The 20,422-nt window shown below is 43.3% G+C and overlaps 1 protein-coding gene across 10 annotated transcripts in view; it reads right to left on the bottom strand.

The window, feature by feature from the left end:
• Nucleotides 1-20,422, bottom strand: part of TJP1 (tight junction protein 1) — a 260,471-nt gene that overhangs the window by 45,817 nt on the left and 194,232 nt on the right. For all 10 annotated transcript variants that reach the window (XM_043490191.1, XM_043490183.1, XM_043490184.1 and 7 more), the window contains 3 exons: nucleotides 13,231-13,355; nucleotides 12,196-12,298; nucleotides 2,235-2,511 (listed from right to left, as the gene is read on the bottom strand). In XM_043490191.1, the coding sequence (XP_043346126.1) occupies nucleotides 2,235-2,511; nucleotides 12,196-12,298; nucleotides 13,231-13,355 (505 nt within the window). The remainder of the gene's footprint in view (nucleotides 1-2,234; nucleotides 2,512-12,195; nucleotides 12,299-13,230; nucleotides 13,356-20,422) is intronic.

Genomic DNA, 20,422 nt, shown 5'->3' with positions numbered 1-20,422 from the left:
CTTAAGGTAAATAAACAAAGAGTGTTGACAAACAGAAAGAGAATTGGGACAAAAAAAAAAAAAAAGACTTCAGAGAATCTACGCAGTCCACTCAGTGCTTCAGAAACAGTCATCATATCTCTCAGAAATAAAGTGTTGATTAAAAGACTGTCCTTATTTAGGATTTAAAAATTATAAATGGCCAATACAAAGATGACTCTGAAATATTCCCTGTATATGAAAGCATCATTTATCCCAAGTATTTCTCTGGTAAATATGAACAAGGTGGCAAGCTCTACAGATACAAGCAGCAAGCAAGAGGCAGCCCCGCGCTCGGGCAGCAGGGCAAGGATGTCACCAGTCCAGCTTCAGTGGAGCGCAGAGCGGGCAGCACAGCACTCTGTGCCCGGGAGGGGGAGGTGGTCACAGAGAGCACCTCCCCCTCAGCCCCGAGAAGCAAACACTGAAGTTGAAGCTTCATCTAAGAAACACTGCCACTAAAGCTGAAAAGTGAGGCTGTACGGTGGGGCAGTGGCACAGACAGAACTGCTAAAAACAGACACAGCAAAAGGCATGAAGGAAGACGAGGCAGGTTTGATGAAGTCTAAGTGTAGAGGAGTCAGACACAGCAGTGCCCCAGAGGCGCTGTAACCCAAGGAACAGAACCAACAGGAGCCCCAGAGACGAGCTCACAAGGGTGAGCGAGTCCAGTTAAGAAAGGGTGGTGTGGTGCTCCTCACTGAGCCCCATCACCCCACCGCCAAAACCCATGCAGGTTAACTTGACAGTAGTGATCATTTTCTAGTGTGTATGCATCTCAAGCATCACACTGCACAACTCAGATATACACAACTTTACATACTAATACATACTGTTGATCACACGTTGGCAACGATGGGAGAAGAGAAGGTGCTGGTGGCTTGGAATGACGGGTGGGGGTGGAGAAGGGAGGAGGAGGACAGGAGGGTGGATGTGCGCTCAGCAGACACAGGAAAGCAGAGGGGAGATGGTGGCACAGGTAATCACGCCACAATGAGCATGACTGGCCTGAGACACCAGGTGCAGAAGGACAATCAATGGGCTACTGTGTAAGAAACATGAGAAAACATTCCAAGAGGGACATGGGAATTTCGCTGGAGATGTGCAGTGTCTGAGGGCCACAGAGGATGCTTCAGTGAACAGGTCTGAGCCAGCTGTGACCCTGGGGTGCACACTGGCATGGGGAAGAAGCTGCACCATCATGAGAGCTCCTCAACACCCCAGGGAGACCCCAGGAAAGAACTCAAAGAACACTGGAAGGCAGGATGAGTATAATGAGCTTGCCAAGGATACAGAAGGTGGGGGAAGCCCTGACACCCGCAGCATTGAAGAAGCCAAGAGAAAACATGAAAAAATGGAGTGGTGAATTGTGAAATGGTGCTGAAAAGACAAGATATAGACTGGAAATTCCTACCAGATTCAGTGTGACCAGTTCCAGGAGCAGATACCAGAGCACCCACCAGATACTGAAGTGTGGGGCAGTGACTAGTTCTGGGAGCAGGTACAGAGAGGGGGCTGAAGCGTGGGTGGTGAACGAGAAGCAGCAGTTCTGAACACAGACCGTCTGACTAAGGAGGCCCGTGGACAAGGGGGAGGGAGCCGTGAGTAGCGGATGCGTCAGGTTTTGGGAAAGCAAATGAAAGCCAAGCTGGAGAGACTATTGCACCTTTTCATCAAAGCCGTCATCACTGGCGCTTTCTTGTGTGGGAGAGACATACCCACAGCAGTGCTGCGAGGCCACCACTGGACTCATCAGGTATGGACTGTGACTACCTGAGGGCAGGCAGCTAGGCTGCAGCCACAGAGTTCTGACAACTGTGTCCTTTCTTTAGAGTAGCATCCCAGCTCTCCATCTGGGGCAGCAAGCTGCCCTCCCTCCCCACCCAGTGCTCTCTTCCTGGATGCGGATGCAGCCCAACCCGAGCCTGACCACAAAGTCAACACTGCGCTGCAACCGATGCAGGGACGTAGGACACCTCCTACTCACAGAGCTAACCTAACACTCCTAATGGACACGTTATCCGCTACAACAAAAAAGTAGAGGAAACCGACGACCCCTGAGGCCTGCAGTAACAGGATGTGCTTTTAAGCAAAATGACACAAGAACAAAGGTAACAAAAGACAACAGAGCAAAGATGTCAAGAGACAGCAAATTTACTTCTCATTAAAATCAGTCTTAAAATTCTCATGTGAAAATACTAAGTTGGCAGAAATACCTTCATTCTTCCGGGACTTCACCAGGGTGACTTTGGTGGGTCTGGCAGGCTGACTGGAGGCCACAGACCGCCTGTCTGAACGGGGGGACAGACTCCTCTCCCGACTGGCACTCCTATCTCGGCCCCAGCTCTTATCGCTCCTCCTGTTTGCCAGGGCCCCACGGCCACTTCTAGGGTCGTGCGCCTCCTCGTCATAACTGTCCTCTTCGTTCTCAGACACAGGTTCAGGATCAGGACGACTTACTGGGATCTGAACTTTCTTCTTCCTTCGAATGGTCTACAATAAGAAAGGGGATGGTATGAGCTGATGGATGCACCTTCAGTTCTTTGGAGAGGAAAATCACATTTTTCTGGTCTCATATTAATTATGAATAACAGACATAATAGATAAATAAAACCAATTACTAAGAAACACATTTCCATACTGGTTATCTTTCCTGCTTTACTGGTAAAAGACCTGGGTACAAAGCACATTGAAATCGAGGGCTAATAAAGTTTTTACTTAATTCAGAACATCTTCTACATGTAATAATCACGAGCTTAAAGGGAAACTAGTAACTGCCAGTGGTCTGAATAAAGGTGGGATTGCTGTACTCTGAACACCATTGAGCATCCTGCAGAGCCACCAAACCACTGCAGGCCCAACTCCGTTCCTTACAAGCTTCAGAATCCATCAGTACCAAGGACCACAAGTGTCCTGTGGGAACTCTAAGAGGCAAATTCACTGCACCTCTGCACTAACACTGGACGAGTATGCGGGACCTAATAACTTCATGATAGTTTATCAACATAAACTGCTCTCAGATTCTCTCTCCAAAATGTGTAACTTCTGGTCTTTTGGCATTTTTCCTGGCTGGCTCTGGTGCTGATTAAGTTTTCCTGTCCATTTCTTTCCCTCACTTTCCGGAAGATCAAGGTCTGTGTGCACTATCTGCTCACAAAGGGGCCGCCTACTCCCTGGCCTGCACCCTGTCTCCCCACACTGTGTACACTTGCTCTCATCAGAGATCTGCAAGATCTCCTTGAGGAACACTCCTCGTCTTCTACTTCTGACACCATTATCTACTAAAACTCTTACCTGTCCATCTTCTTTCTGACTTCTCCATGCCCTCCTGTTCTCCTAAGTCCATCAACTCTCTCCTAGTTTCAACAGCCTTCTTACCAAGTTTGACGAGATGTCAGTCTTGGGTATTTAAATGATTTTCTCCAGCCCCAGGACCCCACTGCCCTGAGCCGGCTGAGTCAGGACCTAGCTGCCCCAGAAGGCCAGCACCAGCCCCTGTACTCCCAGGGCCCTGTGGCCAGAGACCCCAGGACCAGCCTGCCTACCCTGGGCACTAGCCCTGGACACACAGGACCCTGAATCCATCCACCAGCAGGCCAACACCAGGACCCCTGGCCACACAGCCATCCACCCAGTTCTACCCACCACCAGCAGGCGGACACCAGGACCCTGGCCACGGAGCTTTTTAATAAAATCTGATATCCATGTATGATTGAAAAAAAACTCAACTAAGTGCATATAGAGGAAACAGAGCTCACATGAAAAAGGTCATATATGAGCTCACAGCTAACATCACACCAAGTGGTGTAAAGCTGAGAGCACTTTCTCTAAGACAAGGATCCCCAGTGTCACCCTTTCACTCAAAGTACTATTGGAAGTCTTAGCTCCAGTAATCAGACAAGAAAAAGAAATCCAAACTGGAAAGGAAGAAGGATAACTGTTGGTGTGTGAGGATGACATGATACCACAAAGAAAATCCTAAAGACACTACCAATAAACTACCAGAGCTCATTGATAAGTTCAGCAAAGTTGCAGAATAAAAAACTAATATACAGAAATCTGTTGCATTTCTATACACTAACAACAAACTATCAGAAAGAGAAATTAAGAAAACAATCCCATTTATAAATTACATCAGAAAATAAAATTCCTGGGAGACAATCTAACTAAGGAGATAAAAGACCTATATTTAGAAAATAGAAAGACACAGACGCAAGAAACTGAAGACAAGAGGCAAAGATGGAAAGCTACATCAAGTTCATGGGCTGGAAGAATTAACCACACCACCCAAAGCAATCTACATATTCAGTACATTTTCAACAGAACAAGTAACTCTAAAATGTGTATGGAAAAACAAAAGACTGAAAGGAAAAACAAACAAACCAACCCAGAAATCATCCTGAAAATGAAGAATAAAGCTGGAGGCAACATGTGTCCAGATCTCAAACTATACTACATGGTTACAGCCATCAAAACAGCATGGCATTAGCACCAAAACAGACACATAAATCACTAGAACAGAACAGGAAGCCCTGGAAGATGAATCCAGACTTAGACAGGTAATTCATCCTTGACAAAGGAGGCAAGAATATATAGCCTCCTCAATAAATGGTGCTGGGAAAACAGGACAGCTACATGTACAAGAATTCCACTGGACTTCTTTCACGCCACACACAAAAAATAAACTCAAAATGGATTAAGATTTAAATGTAAGATCTGAACCCATAAAACTCCTAGAAGAAAACACAGGCAGTACACGGATCTGCCTCCTCAGGCAAGGGAAAGAAAAACAAAAATAAGCAAATGGAACTACACCCAACTAAAAAGCTTTTACACAGTGAAGTTAACAATCATCAAAACGAAAAGGCTGCTGACAAAATGGGAGAAGATATTTGCAAATGACATGACCCATAAGGGGTTAATATCCAAAATATACCAAGAACTTACAAAACTCAGTATCAACAAATACATAAATCAGTAACTTGATTGAAAACTGGGCAAAGGGTCTGAATAGACATCTTTCTGAAGAAGACACACAGATGGCTACAGGCACACAAAAACATGCTTGATATTACTAATATTCAGGGAAATGCCAATCAAAACCACAATGAGATATCACCTCCCACTTGTTAGAATAGCAATTATTAAAAAAACAAGGGCAAATGATGAGCGTTGACAAGGGACAAGTGCTGAATATGGAGAAAAGGGAAATACTCATGCTCTGCTAGTGGGAATGGAAACTGGTGCAGCCACTATGGAAAATAGCATAAACCCATCTCAAAAAATTAAAAATAGAACTACCACATGATCCAGCAAATTCCACTCCTATTTATCCAAAGAAAACAAAAGCACTAAACAGAAAAGATGTTTATGGGAATGCCCTGGTGGTCCAATGGTTAGGGCTCACCTTCCACACCAGGAGGCTCAAGTTCAATCCCTGGCCAGGTAACTAAGATCCTACATGCCACAAGGCCAAAAAAATTAAGAAAAGAGAGAAGACATTTGCACTCCTATGTTCACTGCAACATTATTTACAATATCTAAGAAACAGAGGCAATGCAAGTGTCCATCAATAGATTAATTGATACAGAAGATTTGATACACACACACACGAGTACTATTGAGCCATGAAAAAGAATAATGTTGTGCCATTTGCAACAACATGAATGGACCTGGAGGGCATTATGTTAAGTAAAATAATATGTGGAATCTAAAAAACAGATGAACAAACCTAACAAGATAGAGATGGAGTTACAGATACAGAGAAGAAATGGGTGGTTGCCAGAGGAGGAGAGAAACAGAAGAGAGAAACCAAGAGGTACAAACTTCCAGTTGCAAAATAAATGGGTCATGGGTGTGAAATGTATGGTGTGGGAAACACAGTAACTATGTAATACCTTTGTGTAGTGACATAACAGTAGCTAGACTTATCTTGGTGACTTTGAAATGTAGAGAAATACAGAATCACTGTGTCGTTAAACAGGAACTAACACAGTGTTGTAGGTCAAGTATACTCCAAAAACAAACAAATTTATCGAAAAAGAGGTCAGACTTGTGGTTATAAAGGTGGTGGGGGATTGGATGAAGAAAATCAGAAAGTGTTAAGCTTCCCTTTATAAGATAAATGAGTAGTAGGGGGTGTCATGGAAACATAAAAAATATAATTAAAGTTGATAAGACTAAATTATAAGCATTTTCATCTCAAAGAAAAAAATTTTTTCTATTCCTTTAATTTTGTATCTCTATGAGGTGATGGATGCTCACTGCACATACCATGGTCATCATTCCATGAAGCCGTATCAACCTGCTGCACCCCTTCAACTTGCACAGTGTTGGCTGTCACCTGTGTCTCAATAAGGCTGGTCGTGTGCCAGGACAAACCATGATCCTGTGCTAGGTCCCCTTTGGGTGGCCACATTCCCCTACTCTATGATGACGTCATCCCCTACAAATTCATCTTACTTCAAAGAATCCTTTCATTTCTTCAGCAATACTCTCATCTACCTCTGGCTGCCTTAGATTCTGTGGAATCGACTAACAAGGGTGCCCCAAACTGTTCTGAGACATCATTCATCTGGGCTGATTTCCAGAGATCAGTCACTTCACATCCCCTCCACTCCTACATGTTTTCAGTATCTCATTTATTTAGTCTTCCTTCTTGGTCTCAAAGACAAGTCCATCCTCCTCCTTATGAGCAACACACTTTCAGAGGAGCTTATTCTTATCCCTCCCCTCCTGCATGACCTTTCCTCATCAATTACCACCCCCTGCCCCAGGTACCACCCTATTTACCTCCAGTCTGTCCTCTGCCTACTAACTGGCATATGCATGTGCTACTCATTTCCAAGTCATCATCTTTTCTCTTCTTTTTGTGACTGATTTTATTCAAGGGCTGCTCCACGCTTAATACCATACCTTCTGACCACCAAGAGTGATCAGAGAAGGCCTCTCAGAAGGAGTAACATTGAAGCTGAAGGTCAGCAAGGAGCAAGATGCTAGCATGTGGAGAGGACAGGCAGCCAAGGCCTGTGCTGAACACAGAAAAGGCTGCCAGTGCTGCTGCTCCCAGTACTGCCCTGCTGAGCCCTTCTCGGCAACATTGCCTGTAAGGCACCCCTAACTGCCTCCCTGAGTCTCGTCTCTATTTCCACCTCCTACATTTGGTATTAGAAGCTATTCTGTTACCACTTCGATCTTCAACTGCTGCCTAGTAAGGTAATCATATCCATCCAGCTTGTGGATGAATCACAAGCTGGAATCAAGGTTGCTGGGAGAAATAACAACAACCTCAGATATGCAGATGACACCACCCTAACGACACAAAGTGAAGAACTAAAGAGCCTCTTGATGAGGAGAGGAACAAGAGGCGAGTGAAAAAGTTGGCTTAAAACTCAACATTCAAAAAACTAAGATCATGGCATCCAGTCCCATCACTTCATGGCAAATAGATGGGGAAAAACGGAAACAGTATCAGATTTTACTTTCCTGGGCTCCAAAAACACTATAGATGGTGACTGCAGCCTTGAAATTTAAAAACGTTTGCTCCTTGGAAGAAAAGCTATGGAAAACCTAGATAGCATTATTAAAAAGCAGAGATGTCACCTTGCGGACAAAGGTCCATATTGTCAAAGCTATGGTTTTTCCAGTAGTCATGTGGGTATGTGAGTTGGACCATAAAGAAGGCTGAGCACCGAAGAACTGATGCTTTTACACTGTGGTACTGGAGAAGACTCTTAAGAGTCCCTTGGAAACCAAGGAGATCAAACCAGTCAATCCTAAAGGAAATCAACCCTTAATATTCATTCAAAGGACTGATACTGAAGCTCCAATACTTTTGCTACCTGATGTGAGGAGTTGACTCACTAGAAAAGATCCTGATGCTGGGAAAGATAGAAGGCAGGAGGAAAAGAGGGTGGCAGAAGATGAGATGGTTGGATGGCATCACTGACTGGATGGACAAGAGTTTGAACAAACTCTGGGAGATGGTGAAGGACAGGAAAGCCTAGTGTGCTGCAGTCCATGGGGTGGCAAAGAGTCAGACAGAACTCAGCAACTGAACAACAACAACAACAAGATATAAACAGGGCTTCCCAGGTGACTCAGTGGGTAAAGAATCTGCCTGCGATGCAGGAGATGCAGGTTCAAACCGTAGGTTGGACAGATCCCCTGGAGGAGGGCATGGCAACCCACACTAGTATGCATGCTCGGAGAATCTCATGGACAGAGGAGCCTGGTGTGCTACAGTCCATAGGGTCACAAAGAATTGGACAGGACTGAAGTTATTGAGTGCGCGCGTACACACACACACACACACGGTATACACACAGTATTGAGCGTGCGTGTACACACACACACACATGGTATAAACAAAAACAAAGTAACCAATGGAGTCCTCAAAGCCTTCCCTATCATTCCCCTAGGACAGTGAGTATACACCACTCTGAAATCTGTGCCTGAAGCCCTCTCCATCTCTGGTTATGTGCATTATGCTGATGACCGTGTGTACCTCCCCATGGAGCCTGCTGAAATTCAAGTTCCCTGAGAAGTATTTGCACCCAGTAAGTGTTTAACTCACTGAAAAATATCCAATCCTGCTATGATTCTCCATTTATACTATGAATAAACCCACAAAGGCTTGCTGATCATGCCTGATTTTAACACAAGTATTTTCTCAGGTTTTTTTTTTTTTGATGAGGACCACTTTTAAAATCTTCACTGAATTTGTTACAGTCTTGCTTCTGTTTTATGATTTGGTTTCATGGCTTCGAGGCATGTGGCATCTTAGCTCCCTGACCAAGGACTGACCCCTTCCTCACCCCCTGCACTGGAAGGCTAACAAGCCTTAATCACTGAATTGCCAGGAAGTCCCAACTCTGAAAATTTTGACACAAAAATTGGGGGAAAATGCTTACTTCAAAACAGCTTAGCTGAAGAAAAGATTCAAATATAAAATAAAATAATGAAATTACATAGGTACCAGAATAAAACACAAGATACACACTTTTATAACTCTGCTAAGCACCAAAGGCTTAGACTTCTGTAAGCACCAAAGGCAGAGTCAAGTAAAAGTCTGACAGATATGACAGGATAAAAACGAAAACATTTCATGATGAAACAAGGTAACAGAAAAAGAAACCAAAAAATACCATAAACTTACACACACTCAAAAAATAATTGGAAAAACAACATATGTTGTATATACAACAAAAGGCTAATCACCTTAATATAGAAACACTAGTGTGACAGCATCATGATGGAAGGGCAAAGGACAGGAACAGGCAAAGAAACATCACGGGAAGTATACACACCACATGATGATCAAATCCACCTGTAACTTAAAAATCCTCATTTGACCCAAGAGAAGCCACTGCAATGAGAAACCTGGGCACCACAACTAGAGTACCTTCCACTCGCCCCAACTAGGGAAAGCCAGTGCAGCAATGAAGATCAAGCACAGCCAAAAAAAAAAGATAAGACTCCTCTTTGACATAAGTTTAGTCCATCAGTTTGGCAGAGATGTCAAGGGCTGATGAAACTGGACTCTCTCAAAATCTTACTGGTTCTCTGACTGGCAAAACAGCAACCCATGTACCTCAAGTCATTCATGCCACCTGACTCCAAAAAGCCACTCCCAAGAAAAGGAACTGAACAAGCAGGTAGAAGATGACGATCCTTAACACAACTTTCAAAAATACCTGTGGGAGCTGGACACTTAAACGCCCATGAGCAAGCAGGGGAGGAAGAGTGAGGTGTGCACACACTGAGACACTACACAGCCATGCATTCACACACTCGACTGAGAGTTCACATAGCTCATCTCTGGAAAGTTTCTGCCCATTCACTTCATAATGCTTTTTTTGCTATGTTCAGAATTTTAGTAAAAATTATACATGTTCAGTACGCTATAAATACTTTTTCTATCTTCTCTTCACCTACTGTTAAACAAAATGAAGCCCATTTATGGTAGTTATATTATCAAAGGAGTTCTAAGATTTTAATTCAGTGGAAAAGAAATTTACTGAGCCTAACACCCGGGGGGCGGAGGGTGGTGGTGGTCTTAGTTTATGGAAAGATATAAACTGACAACCATAAATATGTAAGAGAACAGGGAAGAAGGAAGACCAGTAGATCAGAAAGCAGGAGGGAAGAAGCTGGTTACTCAGAACTGGGCAGGGGTGGGGAGCATATATAAGATCTGAAGTTCTTGTTATGGCTGGAGGTAAAGACATCCTGCAATGAAAGGCCACATTCTAAGATACTATGGTTTTATCCTCAAACAGGGATGAAAAACTTGGCATCAACAGATGACATGATCCACTCTCTTTAGATGCAGAAGTGAACAACTACCCTTTGCTGACTGAACAGAATTCCAACCAACCCTCTACAGCTTCTCCCTGAAGAGTAAAAATACTTGCATAACCTTAAGTCCACCTTTCCAAATTACGCAGCCAAGCACAGGGAGAGGAAAACTCAGGCTGCTTCGTACATGTGCTGTTTCAAACACATAATAGAAAATCATTGCTTCTTTCAAATCATTTCTATGGTGAGAAAGTCTGGAGTACAGGTAACAATTTTCCTGGATGTATTATTGATGTGGAGCATACATACTAAACATTCTGCATGAAAAAACAAAACAGTTCTATATTCCAGAAGAATGAAGTTGGAGCTAAAGCCCATAACTTCAGGTACAGGAGGAAAAACTCAATTTATCTAAGGTACTCAACTGGAATATGCAGCAACTCAACCAAAGAACACTTATTCAATTTATAAAAACCAACAGTTACAAAAATTAGCAATTTGCTTCTGTAAACACCACAATCTCATGTTATAAAAACTGTGAAAAAACTACCATCAACTAGCCAGTCTGCACATGAAACACACTTTAAGACAACATCAGAGTTACAGCTGTAAAAACACAACTACAATGAAAGTTGTGAAAACACCAGTACATTAGAAGCTGCCTGTCATTTGGAATGCGGTAACTGAACACTGGCAGCGCTGCCATGAGAAAAGTAGGGACACTGCTGCAGAGTGTCCACACCAGTGGACATGGCAGCCTGCACCCAGTGAGAGTGCCTCCGACTGGGGGTGAGGGCAGCCTCAGGAAGCACCCCTCTCTCTGGCTCTCGGCACAGCTCCCAGAGGTCATACCAAGGCAGGCCTCCTCACTCCAGCTCTCTCCTCTCTGCTGGGTCCACTGTGGTTCAGCCAGTCTGCTGCAAAGCAGAAGATTCTCAAGGGACAGGGCAGGACAGTCTCTGCCTTCTGCTCCATACACAGGAGCCAAGGCCTCATAGAACCTCAATCAGGCATTTCAGAGTTTAGATGAAGAAGAAGCGGGGCATCAAAGCAGCTAAGGTGCTCCTCTATGTAGAAATAAACATGTATGTATTTTTTTGGCCACATGCGTGTGGGCATCTAGTTCGACCAGGGACTGAACCCATGCCCTGCAGTGGAAGCACACAGACCTAACCACTGAACAGCCAGGGAAGTCTCTATGTAGATATAATTTTTTTAAAGTAGGATTTTAACATTAGATCCATTCTCTGTCACAACTGCCTAGTTTTAACTGTGATTTGAGGCCAGTTACTGAGAGATTACTGAACTTTTGTCTCTTACTAAAAACAAGAAAAACAGGGAAAAAAACAACTTCTTAAATATGAAGTAAGAGCCTAGCAAACATATGAAAAAACAACAAAAGTACCCTGAACAACTGGAACAAAACAACCCTTACCACTCTCTTTCCTCAAAATGTAGCACAGTAACAAGGTAGCAACATTGTATGTGTTTAAGGGATGACATAAAATTTACCCATTAAACAAATCCTGTTAAGAGAAAAATAGGGCTATAGACTAAACTGATTATATGTCAAGATTCCATCTAATTTAAGTGTTTTTTAAAAAAGGAAATATTAAACCATAAAGAAGTAACTATTTAAACAGGAATTCCTTCCTTTCTCTAAAATCAAAAAAATCCTGGAATCTGAGCTTTGAGAAAATACACACTAGTGACAAAACACACCACCAGTATCAGAAGAGGTGCTGTGTGGGTAAATAACTAACCTTGAACTACTGTCCCAGATTTTATTTTCTTAAATGGGAGGAATGAAATCAAACACCAAAAACATATCAACAGTACAGCTGGTACCTTTATAAAGTCAGAGGTAAAAACACTTACAATTTTTGCATTTTTCCCGCTTTTCCTTAGTTGCTGAACAGCAAACGCATGCTCAACATTATCCATGGAGACGCCATTAACCATTGCCACTCGGTCATTTTCCCTAAAGCAGAAAAATGGTCAAAACAACATGTTAAACAAAATCACACAGGTAAGTTTATAAAGGTGTTTTCAAGATAGGATTTTAAAAAGATATTCCCATTATGGGCTAATTAATCTATCTTCAGATCAATAATTATAAAAATGTACAACTATTTTCTTTCAGTTCACCCACAAGAAATGTTTACCAAGTAACTAACCACAGGTCATTTATTATTTACCTATTAATACAAAGGTTCCTGAAAGGATTGAACAGGTATACTGCTGTTGTTGGTCAGTGGCCAAGTCATATCCAACTCTTTGCAATCCACTGGACTGTAGCCCGCCAGAATCCTCTGTCCATGGGATTTCCCAGGCAAGAATACTGGAGTGGATTGCCATTCCCATCTCCAGGGGATCTTCCTGACTCACAAATCGAACCTGGGTCTCCTGCATTCGCAGGCAGAATCTTTACCACTTGATCCACCTAGGAAACCCTGATCAAGTACTACAGCACACAAGATGACTTCTACTGGTACAGTTACATGCATTCAATGATACTAGGTCGTAAGTCTGGAAAAAATTATTCTATCTTTAAAGACAAACCCTTTCTCCTTCCAGTTTTCTTTCAGTCCTCCTAATCATACTCATGTTTTTGCAAGTGCATTTTTTGCCTCTTTTCAATCTTTCTAATCTTCCTGCTTAACAAGAAATGGTAAGACTCTTGGTGAGCAGCTCCTGAAGACTAGATTCTACTCCAAACTGAGACAAGTTTTCTTTTCACTATCTTTATTTTTTACAGTGACCTACTTATGGTAAGTGAAACTAGCTTTCCATTTATGACAGATAAGCATAAACACATATTAATTTAGAGGCATCACTAGCATGACATGCTGGTGGCAGAGGGCAGGAGAGTCCCTGTGACCTGTGCCCACAAGGAGAAAGAAGCGCACTTACTGCAGCTGTCCTTCCGCAGGCCCCCCCTTCAGCACGTCTGATATCACGATGGAGGTTTCCCCACTCTGGAAATGTGGATTATCTCTTCCACCAGATATTGCAATTCCAAATCCAAATCCAGGAGCCTGAAGTAACAATTAAGAGTAAAATGTCATTATTAGGACATCCTCTACAATCAGTCCTATATAAAACACTCCTCGCTTTCCACGCATGAGGATGAGAGATTCTGGTATGGGAATGCAGCTCTTAATGAATGTAATGCTGAGTGGAACAGAAAACTGAAAACTGCCAACCACGCCAATGTTAAGAACCAGAACACACTTAAAAATTCTCAAAACTGAAATTCTCAGTTCCTTTTTGCTTATCAGAAAGTTTCCTGAGGGAATTGGTGGTGCCCCACAAACACTGGCAAACAATTCATAGAATGACAGTTTTAATAAGCATATACATCAGAAGCTATTTTATATAATACCAGTAGATGTGAAAATCAACTTCCTTCACTTACACTAAGAATCTCTATTGAAATAATACGCTATAATGTCTTTGTACACTGTATTCAACAGAAAGTCCATTAACTTTCAAGCATGTTTATTTATATATATATATATCAAGCATGTTTATTATATTTCTAATTAAATAAAATTATAATGAATTAATAACTTCTAAATAAGCTGAAAATCTTTACCATGACTAAAGAAGGTCCAGCACGGAGAAAAGTCAATAGTTCCAAGTTATGTAAAAACAGCCTGATATCCAAGAAAGCCACACATTTGCTACAAAGGAAATGAGTAGAGTATTCAGAGTCATCTAAGCAAACACCCAGCATTTTCCAAGGGCTCCAGAATCAGTGAGTCAGGGGTCACGTGTTCACATAATGTCCTTCTGTGCTCCATAACTCAGACCACCTGAGGACAAAGGTGTCATGTTCTTCCACAGCCGTCCTGTCCACAAGATGATGTCCACCAGAGAGGGGTCCATCATGACCTCTTGCACCCCAGAGTCTACTGAAACAGCCGAGGAGGACGAAGAAGGGGAAAACTCTTCTTCAAAGAGAATAAACACCAGCAATTCCACTCCTAGGTGTACTCCCAAGAGAAATGAATACGCGTGCACGCAGAGACATTCACACCCACACACAGCAGCATCTTTAACAGCCAGAAAGGGAAACAACCCAAATGTTCATCAACTGATGGACATGGTCTATCCATAAAGTGAACTCCTATCTGCAACACAAAGGAGTATAGTGTTGATATGTGCTACAAGATGGGGAACTTGGAAAACAATGCTATCTAAAGGAAGCCAACTACAAGAGACCACACACATATCATACAATAGTTCTTATATGAGATTTTCAAAAAAGACCAACATCTACAAGGAAAAGTAGACTGGTGATTTGCTGAGGGCCAGTGGAATGGACCTTTGTTGGCAAAGTAATGTCTCTGCTTTTTAATATGCTATCTAGGTTGGTAATAACCTTCCCTCCAAGGAGTAAGCGTGTTTTAATTTCATGGCTGGAATCACCATCTGCAGTGATTTTGGAGCCCAGAAAAATAGTCTGACACTGTTTCCACTGTTTCCCCATCTGTTTCCCATGAAGTGATGGGACCAGATGCCATGATCTTAGTTTTCTGAATGTTGAGCTTTAAGCCAACTTTTTCACTCTCCTCTTTCACTTTCCAGTGGTCATGTATGGATGTGAGAGTTGGACTGTGAAGAAAGCGGAGTGCCGAAAAATTGATGCTTCTGAACTGTGGTGTTGGAGAAGACTCTTGAGAGTCCCTTGGACTGCAAGGAGATCCAACCAGTCCATCCTAAAGGAGATCAGTCCTTGATGTTCATTGGAAGGACTAATGCTGAAGCTGAAACTCCAGTACTTTGGCCACCTCATGAGAAGAGTTGACTCATTGGAAAAGACCCTGATGCTGGGAGGGATTGGGGGCAGGAGGAGAAGGGGATGATAGAGGATGAGATGGCTGGATGACATCACCGACTCGATGGACATGAGTTTGAGTGGACTATGGGAGTTGGTGATGGACAGGGAGGGCTGGCTTGCTGTGATTCATGGGGTCGCAGAGAGTCGGACACGACTGAGCAACTGAACTGAGGCGGGTGGAGAGATGGGGGAGGAATGGCTTATGAGTACATTATTTCTCTTTAGGGGAATGAAATGTTTAACAAGTGACTGGTGATGGTCCTACAGCTCTGTGACTAAACTAAAAAGTCACTAAATTATACATTTTAAAGGGTGAATTGAATAATATGTGAATTACATTACAGTAAACCTACTGTCCTCCCCACCCCCCAAAAAAGGGCTAATGCGAAAAACAAAACAGAAAAACATCTGAGTGGCCGAAGTAAAGGCAACTACCTGAATCTATGTCTCCAAAATAAGACAAAGCAAATCACTACACAAAACCATTACCTTTGGTATAATTAAAAAAAACAGAATATCCAAATTTCAAAACAGCTAGACACAGCGCTCAAATTTCAAAAATAAATAAAACAGGAAATGGTTAGAAAGAAAACAACTATTAGCACACAACTAGAAAACAGAAGAGACTACACAACAAATTCAAATGAATGGGATAACTTAGATAATGGAAAATTTTGTAAGGAAATATAGATTATTGAAACTGACTCTATTAGAAATTAAGTTTAAACAAACCAGTTACTGGAAGGAAACAGAGATAGTTACGAGGGAATTATCTCACAAAAAATACCAGGCACAGATATTTCACAGGGGAATTCCACCAACACATCAATGTCCAGAGAGCCCTGGTGCTCCATGAATCGTTCCAGAGCATTCTAACATTAAAGGGAGATTTCTGAACTCTTCTCAAGAAGCAATAACAACACTGACATCTAAATGTGATAATGACTCCCCATGATCAAGACAGAGCCCCCTCCAAACAGTACAGCCTAACACCATTTTTAAAAGCCTACATCACACAAATACATCATGAAAAGGTGGTTTATTTCCAAAAGTGGTGTATTAGGAAAGCCATTATATAAAGAGTTATATACTAGTAAAACTAGGGGAAAAAAGAAAATTCAGAGATTAAATTCATAGACCCTGAAAAGGCCTCTGACAAAATCCAACATTCACGACCAAGGGGTGGGGGGTAGGAGGGCAAATCAAGAAGACGCTTTCAATCTGTTTTATTATTTCCTTTTTTTCCCACACACATTATTTGAAAAGGAGAGGAGTTACTTTAGAAAGTCTTTAAGGTAATGATGGATATTCACATTTCATTTTATATCAGTAAGTGACAGTTTCTGAATAGGAGGCTGTAGTGTGCAATCTGAAAATGACAGAGAGGACCTTCTGTATTTGTTGTTACATGAACACCCATCCACTGGCCCATTCTGCACTTTGAATGGATATTTTATCCACTGTGATTTTATAATAGCATGAAAATGAAAGTCATTCAGTCATGTCTGACTCTCTGCAAACCCATGGACTATACAGTCCATGGAATTCTCCAGGCCAGAATACTGGAGTGGGTAGCCTTCAGGGGATCTTCCCAACCCAGGGATCGAACCCAGGTCTCTGGCATTGCAGGCGAATTCTTTACCAGCTAAGCCACAAGGGAAGACCAAGAATACTGGAGTGGGTAGCCTATCCCTCCCCCATCTTCCCAACCCAGGCATCAAAGCAGGGCCTCCTGCATTGCAGGTGGATTCGTTACCAATTGGGCTACCAGGGAAGTCCTATAATAGAAGTCTTACAGTTCAGTTCGGAGAAGGCCATGGCACCCCACTCCAGTACTCCTGCCTGGAAAATTCCATGGACGGAGAAGCCCGGTAGGCTGCAGTCCAGGGGTTGCTACGAATCGGACACAACTGAGCGACTTCACTTTTACTTTTCACTTTCATGCACTGGAGAAGGAAATGGCAACCCACTCGAGTATTCTTGCCTGGAGAATCCCAGGGACGGGGGGAGCCTGGTGGGCTGCCGTCTATGGGGTCGCACAGAGTCGGACATGACTGAAGCGACTTAGCAGCAGCAGGAGCAGTTCAGTTCAGTTGCTCAGTCGTGTCCAACTCTTTGCGATCCCAAGAACTGCAGCACACTAGGCCTCCCTGTCCATCACCAACTCCCGGAGTCCACTCAAACCCATGTCGGTGATGGCATCCAACCATCTCATCCTCTGTCATCCCCTTCTCCTCCTGCCCTCAATCTTTCCCAGCATCAGGGTCTTTTCAAATGAGTCAGCTCTTCGCATCAGGTGGCCAAACTACTGGAGTTTCAGCTTCAACATCAATCCCTCCAATGAACACCCAGGACTGATCTCCTTTAGGATGGACTGGTTGGATCTCCTTGCAGTCCAAGGGACTCTCAAGAGTCTTCTCCAACATCCATACATGACTACTGGAATAACCATAGCCCTGACTAGATGAACCTTTGTTGACAAAGTATTGTCTCTGCTTTTTAATATGCTGTCTAGGTTGGTCATAACTTTCCTTCCAAGGAGGAAGCGTCTTTAATTTCATGGCTGCAATCACCATCTGCAGTGATTCTGGAGCCCAGAAAAATAAAGTCAGCCACTGTTTCCCCATCTATTTGCCACGATGAAGTGATGGGACTGGATGCCATGATCTTAGTTTTCTGAATGTTGAGCTTTAAGCCAACTTTTTCACCTTCCTCTTTCACGTTCATCAAGAGGTTCTTTAATTCTTCTTCACTTTCTGCCATAAGGGTGGTATCACCTGCACATCTGAGGTTATTGATATTTTTCCCGGCAATCTTGAGGGATGTGTTATTCTTTGGTTTTTTTCCCTCCTTGGGAAGAAGCTAGGACTAATCTTTTATTCCGTATGCTTTAATGCTGTAAACTTATATCTTCCTTGATAATACCTGTATTTAAAAATTTAAAATGTAACATAAAAATATTAAAGAAATGCCCCCAGTGAAAATGTCCGGAACTCTCATGGAGGGGAGAGATGAATAACTACTTCTGAGGATTTGCTTGTGAACAGTGAGTGCAGTTTCTGGCTGCAGGAGACGGGGCCTCAAAGCCAGCTGATCGCACGCTGCAGGGCGTCATCCTGCTGTGTCAGCACTCCCTAGGCTCCCTTCGTAACTACCCAGGAGGTCTTTGATTCCAAGCCCTGACTGCAGATGAGACTCACTTGGGATAAGTGTCAAAAGTGCTTGACCATTTTCAACCCCTCAACCAATACCAATTAAATAAAACTAGATGAGGGCGATGGCAGGTATTCTCTTAAAAATCTCACATCATGCAAAATGCCAGGCTGGATGATTCCCAAGCTGGAATCAAGAGTGCCAGGAGAAATATCAACAACTTCAGATATGCAGATGAAACCACTCTAATGACAGAAAGTGAAGATGAAATAAAAAGCCTCTTGATGAAGGTGAGAGAATGAAAAAGCTGGCTTAAAACTCAACATTCAAAAACCTAAGATCATGGCATCTGGTCCCAACACTTCACAGCAGACGGACAGGGGAAAAGTGGAAACAGTGACAGATTTTATTTTCTTGGACCCCAAAATCACTGTGGACAGTGACTGCAGCCACAAAATTAAAAGACGCCTGCTCTTCGGAAGGAAAGTCATGACAAACCTAGACATATTAAAAAGCAGAGACATCACCTTCCCAACAAAATTCCATCTAGTCAAAGCCATGGTTTTTCCAGTAGTCATGTATGGATGTGAGAGCTGGAGCATAAAGAAGCTGAGCGCCAAAGAATTGATGCTTTCAAACTGTGGTGCTGGAGAAGACTCTGAGAATCCCTTGCACTGCAAGGAGATCAAACCAGTCAATCCTAAAGGAAATCAACCCTGAACATGTGCTGGCAGGACTGATGCTGAAGCTCCAATCCTTTGGCCACCTAATTCAAAGAGCCAACTCATTGGAAAAAACCTTGATGCTGGGAAAGATTGAGGGCAGGAGGAGGAAAAGGGGATGACAGAGGATGAGATGGTTGGATGCCATCACTGACTCAATGGTTATGAGTTTGAGCAAGCTCTGGGAGACAGTGAAGGACAGGAAAGCACGCACAGAAAGCTGTGGGTGCCCAACAGCAACAAAGTGATTCTAATGGACAGTCAAGCTAAAAATCTCAGCCTTAAAACACTGTGAACATCAGATGTGAGTGGCCGTCACAACTCCACAAGGTTCAGCGACCCCCACACTCCCTCCCTCTCGGGGAAGGCCCCTCTGAAACCTGCGCAGACTGACACTGTCACCACTGTTTCATCTGGCCTCTCCTCCATTGCACCACAGTCTACTCTCCATTGGGCTGTAAGGATTATTACTCTAGAGCAAATCTGAAACTGCTGTTCCACTACCCTCCACATTTGCAGTATCCTGAAAGGCACGGCCAACGTGCTTCCCAGCACCGGTCCTGGCTCTGACACTCGTCACCACTGCTTCCACTTCAGCAGGCCACGAACATCAACCTCTGAGCTTTCACATTCTTCTCTGCTTGGGATTCCTATCGCTTCTCACCCTTTGACATTCAGTTTCACTGCTGTCTCCTTCCTAAAACCATCCCAGTCCTCCACGGGCAGCAGTCCTGTCTTGTATGCTCCCTGAGTACCCACGCCCACTCTGACCCCGCACAAGCACAGTAAGTAGCCTGGATGTCAGAGCTCCACTTGGAGGGAGCTACACAAGCTTCTATAGTCCCAGCTAAGCCCAACCCTGCACCGGTCTAACACAAAGTGGCTGATCAGCATTACTGCACTATAAGTATCTGACTAACTATTCAATTTAACTCCATTTCCCTTTACAGAGTTGTCTTTTTTACAACTCACACGAATTTGAGCACTAAACACTCATTAGCAGCCGTAGTAGTGCCAAGGATTTGGAATTTTCTGCATCTCCAAATAAAATCAAGCAGGGCAACTATACAACAAAAACCCACAGACATTCAAAACAAAACGAGGTAACCAATACACCCCATTGAGGATGCAGGTGGAGACGAGCAACACCTGTTAAGACTTGTGTGCTCCCAACTTGAGAAGAGAGCCACAGACAGCTGACATCCCCAAAACCAGAGGAACTCCCAAATAACTGACATAATAGCAGCTGAAATCAGTCATCAATGAGAGCAGGAGCCTGCAGAGAGTATGAATGGTGGGAGCGGTGTCACCCCAGGATTTCTCAACACGGATGTGCCAGGCCCTGTGAAGACTGTGGGTTCAGACTCCAGCGCACAGGAGAGCA

This window comes from Cervus canadensis, chromosome 17, assembly GCF_019320065.1.
Source record: "Cervus canadensis isolate Bull #8, Minnesota chromosome 17, ASM1932006v1, whole genome shotgun sequence".
Lineage (NCBI taxonomy): Eukaryota > Metazoa > Chordata > Mammalia > Artiodactyla > Cervidae > Cervus > Cervus canadensis.
The sequence above is the reverse complement of the archived record's forward strand: the minus strand, read 5'-3'. Positions and strand labels throughout refer to the sequence as shown.